This window comes from Elephantulus edwardii, unplaced genomic scaffold (assembly GCF_000299155.1).
Source record: "Elephantulus edwardii isolate Elephantulus edwardi_28Jun2011 unplaced genomic scaffold, EleEdw1.0 scaffold00040, whole genome shotgun sequence".
NCBI classification, from domain to species: Eukaryota; Metazoa; Chordata; class Mammalia; order Macroscelidea; family Macroscelididae; genus Elephantulus; species Elephantulus edwardii.
Window position 1 is genome coordinate 8,927,577 of NW_006399790.1, and position 10,575 is coordinate 8,938,151.

Genomic DNA, 10,575 nt, shown 5'->3' on the forward strand with positions numbered 1-10,575 from the left:
TCCAATTTTCATGGTGCTCTGGTCTGTGATCTGGTGGCTTACTGTAGTTCTGTGACCCCACTGAGCTCTCAGAATATAAACACCCTGTTCTGGACAGAGGTCCCGTAAGTGAGGTCTCTGGACCAGCAGCAGGAGCATCTCCTGGGAGTTCACACATACTCAGAATTCACTCCAGATTTCTGGAGAAGGGTCTAGCAGTCTAAAGAGAGTCTAAATAGTCAATTATTGCCACTTATGCTCCAGAAAATTGCTATCCTGAAGGAGTTTACAGTGAACCTAAGGTTTTCGCTAAAGAGCCCTGTTGGTGCAGTGAGTAAAGAGCTGGAATTTTGGATATATGATTGGGCATTATTGTCATGCCAGGAGTCTAGAATGAAGGCTGCACAGTAGAGTGGACTTGGGGGGAGGGATTGCATAACAAAGAAAGAGTTTTATTTTCAAGAAGAGTGATTTGGGGAGGAGGGGGTGGCAGGGAGAAAAGTACAATAAATGACTGGAAACCCTAAGTTTCTGTACACTTTCATTAAAATTAATTTTTTAAAAAAGAGCTAGGCTTTTAACCAAAAGGTCAACAGTTCAAACCTACCAGTCGCTCTGCAGGAGAAAGATGAAGTAGTGTGCTCCCATAAAGATTTCTAGCCTAGGAAACCCTTTGGGACAGTATGACTCTATCCTGTAGGGTTGCTGTGAGAATGTACTGTACAGTAGTGAGTGAATTAAGATAGTCCTTTGATTCTCACTGAGAAATTACAGTTCTAAACACTTCGAAAGGAGCTTTGAAGAACTGTTGTCCCACAACTCCTAGCCATTCCCTGTAGAATCAACATCTCCAAAGCCATCTCTCCTCGGTAACAACTCAGTTCTTGAGAATATCCTAGATCAGCTGTAGCATTGTTGTTGTTATGTGCCATCAAGTCTTTTGCGACTCACAGCAACCCCACGTACAATAATTCCAAACTCTGCACTGTCTTGAGCCAATTTCACTGTACTACTCCCATTTCACACCTATCACCATTGTCCCAGTTACTGTGTCATTCCATCTCATCTGGGGTCTTCCTCTTCTACATTGTCCCTCCACCCTTCCAAACATGACCAAGGACCAGGCTATGTACCCAAAGTATGTGAGATGGAGCTTCAAATTCCTAGTCTTCAAGGAAAAACTTGGTTTCACTTTCTCCGGAAGAGACCTGTTTGTTCTCTTGGTGGTCCACGGTATGTTCAACACTTTTCTCCAGCACCACTACTCAAAAGCATTGATGATTCTTCTATCAACCTTAGTCATTGTATAGCTCTCTGATGTATGGCAAGTAATTGTGAAGGCCATGGCATGAATCAGGTGCACCTTAGTCTCTAGAGTGGAATCATATGATGCTAAAATGAAAGGTCATTTATCCACTTAATCAGTAGCTATTTCTTTGACATCTATTCAGCCCTAGTTGCATATGTGAAGCAAGGGTCTCGTAGTCTAGCCAACAAGAACATGAACACACAAATATATAATGAGGAAATAAGACCATGTCCAGCAGAAAAGAATCAGATTCTGTTTCAAAGGATATACTACAGAATTAACTACTGGTTGGACAATAGGTCTTAACTCACTGCCACTGCATCAGTTCTGACCATAGCAGTCCTCCATTTGGTATCCAACATTGTAAACCCTTTTTTCTCCTTCAGAGCCACTGGTAGATTCAACATCTGGAGACATGCCCAGCCTTTGGATTATAACTCACTACCGACTACACTGATGGACTTTAGTGTCAGAGATGATGATGATGGCCCAGGATAGGACAGGATTCAGATCTATTGTTCATAGGGTCGCTAGGAGTCATACTCAATGACACTTAACAACAACAACATACTTTCTTTCTCCTCTATTCTATTTCAGGCCCCTGACTACTTCAAGCCCTTGTCATTTCTCACCTCTTAGAATGAACTTTGACTACATTTTCTCTATCTAACTCCTCTTTGTCTGACTCGTTCTACACAGTGTCGACAAATTTGTCTTTCCAAACATCCCTAATGATCATCCCTCCACCTTTCCAAACAAGATGTCCTCCTCCAAGAAATAAACCTTCTTAGCAACATGCCCAAAGTATACAAGATGAAATTTCATCAAGAAAGTGTATTATGGACTAGAATCCAAAGGATTTTTACTGAAAAGTGAGATCTTTTGTGAAGGAGGAGGATAAGTGGGGGCATGGATGGGAAAGCTGGAAGACTAAAGAAGTGTGATTGCTGTATTACTCATACTAAAACAAAGACAAGATTAAGCAGAAACTTAGTATGGGGAGCATGTTGTATATGAAGTCTATGTTTAACATGAACATTTAGTAGTTCAGGGGCTGGTGGGAACAGGGGACAACTAGTGGTTTAGAAGAAAGAGAGCAGGATTGGGAATCAATTAGGGAGGCATCTACATAGAAGTGATTACTGATGTTATAGGAGGAAATGTGAGTTTTAAGGAAAATTAGACTGGTTTCTGCTGGGGAGTAGGGGTGGAATCCCCTAAGAGGAATGAAAGCCTGTAGGAATTAGAAGAGAGATGTTCATGAATGAACCAGGGAAAGTAGAAGAATGCAGAACTATGTAAACAAAGGTTGAAACTTTTGGAGGCCAGGTGAGACTTACCTATACAACCAAGCATTTGTTTATGGTTGTTCTGATTCATAAGTGCTCCTTCCTTATCAATCTGTTTACTGGCCTTTAAATTTTATATATATATAAAATCTAGATTAGATATATATATTTAGTATTTAGATTAGCTATATAGTATTTAGATTATACATATACATATATATGTATATGTATGTATGTATGTATATATGTGTGTGTGTGTGTGTGTGTGTGTGTATATATATAAATAAATTGCCGTCAATTCGAGCACAACTCGTAGCAACCCTATGAACAAAAGGCCTGAAGCCGTTCTAGAACTATCTTCATTTCTCCAAGTTCATAGAGTTCCCAGAAGTATGTGGTTTAGGAACACTTTCACTTTGCTCAGCTTCAAACTGTTATATTTTCCAAATCTAGCATGTGAAATTACTAGATCCTCAGCCTTTGTCTTTTATTTTCTCTAAGTTTGTTTTTTTTAAAAAAAAAAATCGCGGCAATGAATGAATGGAAATCCAAAACCTCTGTAAAAAAAAAAATAAGAAGAAAAAAATATTAAAAAAGTGATAAAAAAATCAACATTCACTTTATTTTTTAGCTTGACCTTTTAAGTAAATCTTTAGCTTCATTGATTTTGGCTACTATATAAGGAGATCCTCCCTTGTCTGGGTGATTTAAGAGCATAATTTGTCTAGGAGCATCTCCTGTTTTTCCTTTTTTGGCAGTAGGGCTTACACCTACTATGAATGCTGCTTCCCATTTTGTTATTTTGGGTTCAAATCCACCTCTGAAGGCAGATTTTGGTAGACTTTGCAAAACTTGTTTTAGTTGAGGCTCCACATGCTTCATGGCTTGCAAAGCATAATGGCCTGCGAATCCTGCAGCAGCAATGGTCAGTCCAACTACTACCATTGTACTGACCATGACTCCAGCTCGGCTCTCCTGCATCTACGGACACCGTGGCTCAAGACAACCCAGAGGCTGTGGCCACGCTCCTGACACCTCAGAAAGCCGCACACTATTGACACCTGCAAATCCCCCTGCACCAGGGTCCCAGGAAACAGCTGTAAGGACCGTAAAGCTAGCAGAATCTGGTCTTTATATATATTATACAGAGGCATTTGACTAAAAAAAAAAAGGCGTTTGACTATGGAAAGTTGCTGTGAGTTGGTAGCAACTTAACAGTGGTGGGTGGATTAATTATATTAATTTCTATTACAGAATAGCTTATTGTATAGTATTTTCTATTATTTCTTAATCATATGTTTATATCACAAAAAAAGTGGATCCACAATGGGAGGGGACAGTCCTTGCAAAAGACACCATGCTTGGAAAGGTAGAGAGTGAGTGAAGGAGAGGAAGACCCACAACAAGACGGATTGAGACAGTGACGGTAAAAATGAGTGGGACTTTAGTATATCAGGGCTGATGAGAATGCACAGGATAGAGTAGGGTTCTGATTTGTTGTTCATAAGGTTGCTTTGAGTTGTAGTTAACTCGATGGCATCCAACAAGAATGGACTTTCTCTTTGGGGATGGCCACAGTCTTGCTTTGGTAAACTACTATTGTCAGTAAAAGTTGGATTTAGACAATATATACACTATATTCTGACCATAAAATAAAGAGAACACACTAAAAAATCAAGAGAACACGAAAATCTTATACATTTATAAATTATTCCTACTTTGTAAACTTTATGCATGTGTGTAAAAACCACTAGTGTAAGTTCCCAAGGGCTGCCATGACAAAATATTACAAAGTGAGAAAGTAGGTGGCTTAAAAGAATGAAAATGTATTGTTTCACAGTTTTGAAAGGTAGTAGTCAGAATTCATGGTATTTTCAAGGCCACATTCTCTCTTAAGGCTACAGGGGAAGATCCTTACTTGTCACTCCCAGGGTAGCACCAGGCATTCTTTGACTTACACTTGTGACATAAATCCACGGTCACCTGCCCATCTCCCTTCCACCCCTGAGCCTTTTCTTTTCATTACAAGGACACCACCAGTCATAATGGATTGTCGTTGTTGTTATGTGCTGTTGAGTCGGAACCAACTTATAGCCGACCCTACAGCTGCTTTTCAGAAACTGTAAATCACATGGGAGGAGACTGCCCCTCTTTCTCTTGAAGAGAAGCTGGTGGCTTCTAACTGCCAGAGAGACACCACCTTTGAGTGAACAGCGCAACTCTGCATGGACCACCATGGCCCTCAAACACTTGGGTTCTTTGTGTAAAAGGGGGGAAGGGGAGGGGGGATGGGGGAAATCTCCAGACTCTAATACACTTTAAAAATTATAATATTAGATTTTAAGGTGTTTTTTTTATGTGATATTTGTTATTCTTACAATCAAATTGATTGACATTATGAAAATGAGTAATACAATATTTTGGGTAGAAGAAAAATGTGACCAGTAAAGCAACGTTTCTTCTACATATTGCCCACAGTTCAATAATGATCTCAGTGCTTATGTCCAAGAACTGGCTCCTAGTAATAAAGTACTATCCTTCCAAATATGGTTTATTTTCTCTTCAATAGAAAACTAGCACAGTATGCAGAATCTAAAAATCATTCTTCCACAATAAAGCCAGATGGGTTTTTCTATTTATTAAAGAGGGTTAAAAACAACTAAAGGAGGAGTGGGTGATTTTTAGGTTACTTAGAGTAAGAGCATATTATCCAAACTGTAACTTTGCTAAACAATCAATATCCTCTATGATTTATGTATTTAACATGCTGGAAGTTAACAATTCTTTGCTCTCGTCATTGATTTTTCTCCTACCATTTTCATGACAACAACAACAATCAAAATGTGATCCCTTATGCTTACTAATTAGTTCCAAGATATTTGGCATAATTGAGTTCTTAATGGAAATGAATGAACACTTCTTTTTCTGGTCTCCCAGAAATGATGTGTTTGGACTGACTTGTGAAAGACAGTGAATGCTTGCTTTTTTCTTGGTAGAGCAGCAATTTCAACTTAACTCTATAATGCTTTTTACAGACAATAAAGACTACGATGCATACTTATCATACACCAAAGTGGATCCTGACCAGTGGAATCAAGAGACTGGGGAAGAAGAACGTTTTGCCCTTGAAATCCTACCTGATATGCTTGAAAAGCATTATGGGTATAAGTTGTTTATACCAGATAGAGACTTAATTCCGACCGGAAGTAAGTTAATGTTTTTGTTTCATAATCTCAATATTCCTGCATGTGCTTGTGTAGTCATCATCACCCCTTCCCCGAGGTCATCCTTTATTTTTTTATTATTTGCCTTAACGACTTTATCTACTATATTCTTTTTAAAAAAGTTCTATGTATTTAAACAAATATTTTTTAACCACTTAAGAGCTAGGTTTATCATTTTATAAGGCAGATCATATAGTATGAGCTTTTTTGACACTTAAACCAGATGAACAATTTGTTCAGGGAGTAATATTTCTAATATTAGGGAAAGCAAGGGTCAAACTCTGTTGAAAGTCATCAGGGGTTGTTTTCATCTTCTCAGTATATTACTCTGGAAACCTCGCAATCAATGCATGAAAGATATTCTACCAGGGATTTGTGATGCAAATGTTGAATTCACTCATTCTGACACACCATCTTCTCTTTTCTAGCATACATTGAAGATGTGGCAAGATGTGTGGATCAAAGCAAACGGCTGATTATTGTCATGACCCCCAATTATGTAGTCAGAAGGGGCTGGAGTATCTTTGAACTGGAGACCAGGCTTCGAAACATGCTTGTGACTGGAGAAATCAAAGTGATACTGATTGAGTGCAGTGAGCTCCGAGGAATTATGAACTACCAGGAGGTGGAGGCCCTCAAGCACACCATCAAGCTCCTGACGGTGATTAAATGGCATGGACCAAAATGCAACAAGTTGAACTCGAAGTTCTGGAAACGTTTACAGTATGAAATGCCTTTTAAGAGGATAGAGCCCATTACCCATGAGCAGGCTTTAGATGTCAGCGAGCAAGGGCCTTTCGGGGAGCTGCAGACTGTCTCGGCCATTTCCATGGCTGCGGCCACCTCCACCGCTCTCGCCACTGCCCATCCAGATCTCCGCTCCACCTTTCACAACACCTACCATTCACAAATGCGGCAGAAACACTACTACCGAAGCTACGAGTACGACGTACCTCCCACCGGCACCCTGCCTCTTACCTCCATAGGAAATCAGCATACCTACTGTAACATCCCTATGACACTCATCAACGGGCAGCGGCCACAGACAAAATCTAGCAGGGAGCAGAATCCAGATGAGGCCCACACAAACAGTGCCATCCTGCCACTGCTGCCAAGGGAGACCAGTATATCCAGCGTGATTTGGTGACAGAAAAGCAAGGGACAAGCTGTCCCTTGGCACTTGAGTGAAGTCCGCAGTCCAGTGCCTGGAACTAAATCCTCGACTGCTGCTGTTAAAAACATGCATTACAATCTCTAGAACACGAGGAAAAACAGGGTCTTGTACATATGTTTTTTGCAATTTATTTGTAGCATCAGTGTCTTCCTGTTTTACCATGTCTCTTACCATTACATTTTTTTGACTTTGTTTTATATGTCATTGGAATTTGTATATTTACATTTTTTTAAAGAAGAGACTGATATGTAGATAGGAACTCCCTCCCCCCTTTTTTTTTCTTCATTAGTTAGTTTTGGATTGGATTTTTCTTTTTCTCTTCTCAATTTGATTTCACTTTTAGCATTTCCTTGGGGTGCTTGGACAAATCTATCCACTAGGACAAGGAGCACCATATCCTCTTCTCGGGTTCTGCCTAGGATCAGCAGGGCCACTTCGGCCATCAGCGAGCAGTGCAACCAACGCCAGCATTGCCATTTGGAGGGGGGGGGAAAGATGAGAAGAACCCTTGTTCATAGGAGGGCCACACAAATCAGGGCCCTGAATCTCTTCCTTGTCCCGCCTCACACCCCACCTCAACCCTTCTAATGGCGGCATGATGTGTAAACTCTGTGGAGGGGTGGGGGTGGGTCTAGTTGTCTTAACATTTACTTCACTGTTCGTCAGAATACACTCCAGACCCAAAGATGTGCTAGTCACTTGATAGTGACCACTACAGAGTGCTAAGAAGAAAAGATCAAGGGCATGAAAATGGGGGAGAGAGTGTTGTTTCTGTTTTTTAAATGAGTTGATGTACCCTTATATATATATATGGAAAAAATGCAACAAAACTAAACAAAAAAAAAACACAAAAAAAGAAAAAAAAGTAAAAAAAAACCACAAACAAAAACAAAATAACAAAAAAAAAAAAAACCAAACAACAACAACAGCAGCAAAAATCAAGCCCTATATTTGATCACTTCCTGGAAAGGCATGAATGTGTTTGTGGCTGTTTTTGTTTAATAATCTACTTCCTCTTTTCCCTCTATAATTTTCTGCAAATGAGATTATGTGCAAATGCCAGGCAAGTAAACTCTAAAGGGTGAAATCTACAGCAAGTCAAAATGAAATTTACATTGAAGGCTTCCAAACCAAAGGGAAGGACAGGATGTGTCATCAAATATGTTTTGTCACCTTGTATTATACAAAATGTTATTTTCTAAAGAGTCGGAGCAAATCTGTGAGACTTATTATGGAGTCCCCTTGTACTTAAATGTTAATTCACTGTGTTTCATTTTCCACATGACATTCAGAATCAAGTCCCTGATTCCAGTTTGTTAAAAGATGTGACACTTATTAACATTAAAGTGTTTAGATAAGAACTCAGGAGGTCAAACATATAAATACCGAAATCAGTATTTTCAAAGTAAACAACAGTTACACAAACGATTTTTTTAATTAGATCAGAAAATGATTAAAATAATGAAATTTTCTGTACAAAGAATTAATTTTCTTTTATGATTTTATTATGATTCTATCTTTCAGAAACAAAACTGACGTTCCCAGGAAATTCATCTCATACCATTTAGCTTTCTGTTTCAAGTCAGTGAGTGACAACAGCAGCAAATTCATATCATACTGAAGAGGACGCAAAATAATCATAAATTAACCTGCAGAGGGCAGAGTTGCTAAAAGGAAATATTACCTATGTAGCTTTTAGTTAAGAAATAAATAAATGTGATTTTTAAAAAAAAACACACACGCACACACACAACAAAAAACAAAAACAAAAAACAACCAACACACACTGATAACAGAACTTACACATTGCTTTAGTGATTTCATTGCAGGAATTTCCATCCCAGTCATTGTCTGTTGGCTTGTGTAGTGACTATATTGTATGTTTGGTTTATTCCTTCCAACATATAATAAGAAATCAATTCTACAGTTCTGGTCACAACAGTAAGATGTGAGTTGGCCACACACACACACACACACACACACACACACAAGTGTAAACTGCAATGGAGCTTACTGAGGAGGGGTAAGATTGCATCGCAAATGTCTGAGGAATGAGTGTGTAAGCATTTGGTAAACAGTGCAAAAAAAGTCTCAGGAACTGTGTGACAAGGTAAAGGAGCTTTGGGATGTGCATTGCTTTTTATTTGCTTCGAAAATGTTTATTTATTTCCCTGACAACTCGCCTGGGTCCTTCTCTACAATCTGTTCTTTATGCCTGTGCTCCCCTTGGACCGGTGTCACATTTTCACACACCAGAACTGAAGCTACAAGGACACATACAACTGTAAGGTCAGCTTTGCACACTGGGTTATTTTCTGAATCCAAGAAGGCCATTTTTATACTTTATACTATGGACACCTGTCAGGGACTGGTGGCAGTGAACTGCATTGGACTGGATTACAAACTCCCCCAGTGCTTAGGAAACTGTAAACACAGCAATGGCCTGGTTTTTCTCTTTGTTTTGTTGGGGTTTTTTTCTTTTAAAAAGTGCACGATGGAAGTGTGGAATAAAATATAGAGGAAGTAAACAGACCACAGTCATATTTTAGGTATCCATAGGTGTTTATTTAGCTGCATTGGGAGTATATTTTTGTTCAATTTTTAGTGTAGATTTAAGCACTTTGAATAGCATGATTCAGCGATTGATGGGTAATAGTTGATATTCTCACAATAAGAAATGTTTTTTTCTCTAATGCTTTGTCATATTTTTTTTTAAAAAAATGAAATAAATGGAGAAGAAGCTATCAATGGCTTCAGAAACATTCCTCCCAAGTATTCCTCTATCAGCTCCTTGTGAGAACAAATGAAGGAAACTGTCATGTGTTAACGTGCTATCTGTTTAACAAAAGTTCTGTTAGAACTCATAATAAAAAAGAGAAAAAAAATGTCTTTTCCCTAGTGCTTAGGTTTTATCCTTCTCTTCTTTCACTGGGGGCTGTGGGGATATGAATATTCCAGTTGTAACAACACAGTTGAAAGTGTGAATATGTTAGCTAAGTTTGGGGACAGAATGGGATTCAAGACTGGGACATATGTAACATTTGGGATTTTGCCTGATTTTCATCAATTGTTGCTTAGGGCCTGAGTAACATGTTATTGATTCAAAACTCTATCTGGTTCCTTAATGTGACCTCAATTTACTGCCTGTGAGCATCCCACTCTTGATTCTGATGCTCAAATACCTGATTATTTAAATAGCCCTCAATTTCTTAGGTCTCCTATGGGCAGAGAAGAATCTCTGATCAGGTAACTGACTTAGGTGGCGATAAATCCTAAGAAATAAGTCAAAGATGGGATGAGAGAAGAGACCTGAATTTATTGTACTTCTATAGCTAAAAATCTGATTGTTCAAACTTTCAATCATTATGGAAATGATTATTGCTTTCTTTAGAGAATATGTATTTGGACGTTGTTGACTTAATTTTAAATGTCTAGAAGTTGGTTTCCTCATTTTGTTATTATTTAGCCTTTTATAACAAAGAAAATATTAACTGAGAGTCACTTCCCAAGTTCTAAGTTTTGTTCATTCTAGAGTAGTTATTAACTTTGACAGATACCATTTATGTAAATTAAGGTAACCACATCTTGGAAAACTTAAAT

General features: G+C 38.6%; 2 protein-coding genes across 2 annotated transcripts in view; one reads left to right on the top strand and one right to left on the bottom strand.

The window, feature by feature from the left end:
• Window positions 1-7,831, top strand: part of LOC102861291 (interleukin-1 receptor accessory protein-like 1-like) — a 1,697,309-nt gene extending 1,689,478 nt beyond the window's left edge. The window contains exons 10-11 of the mRNA XM_006885045.1: window positions 5,613-5,783; window positions 6,230-7,831. Coding sequence (XP_006885107.1) covers window positions 5,613-5,783; window positions 6,230-6,948 — 890 coding nt within the window. The 3' untranslated portion in view covers window positions 6,949-7,831. The remainder of the gene's footprint in view (window positions 1-5,612; window positions 5,784-6,229) is intronic.
• On the bottom strand, window positions 3,205-3,534 carry LOC102845260 (mitochondrial import inner membrane translocase subunit TIM14-like). The gene has a single exon (XM_006885071.1). It carries the CDS (start codon window positions 3,532-3,534, stop codon window positions 3,205-3,207), a length of 330 nt encoding a protein of 109 aa, XP_006885133.1.
• Window positions 7,832-10,575: the final 2,744 nt, after the last annotated feature.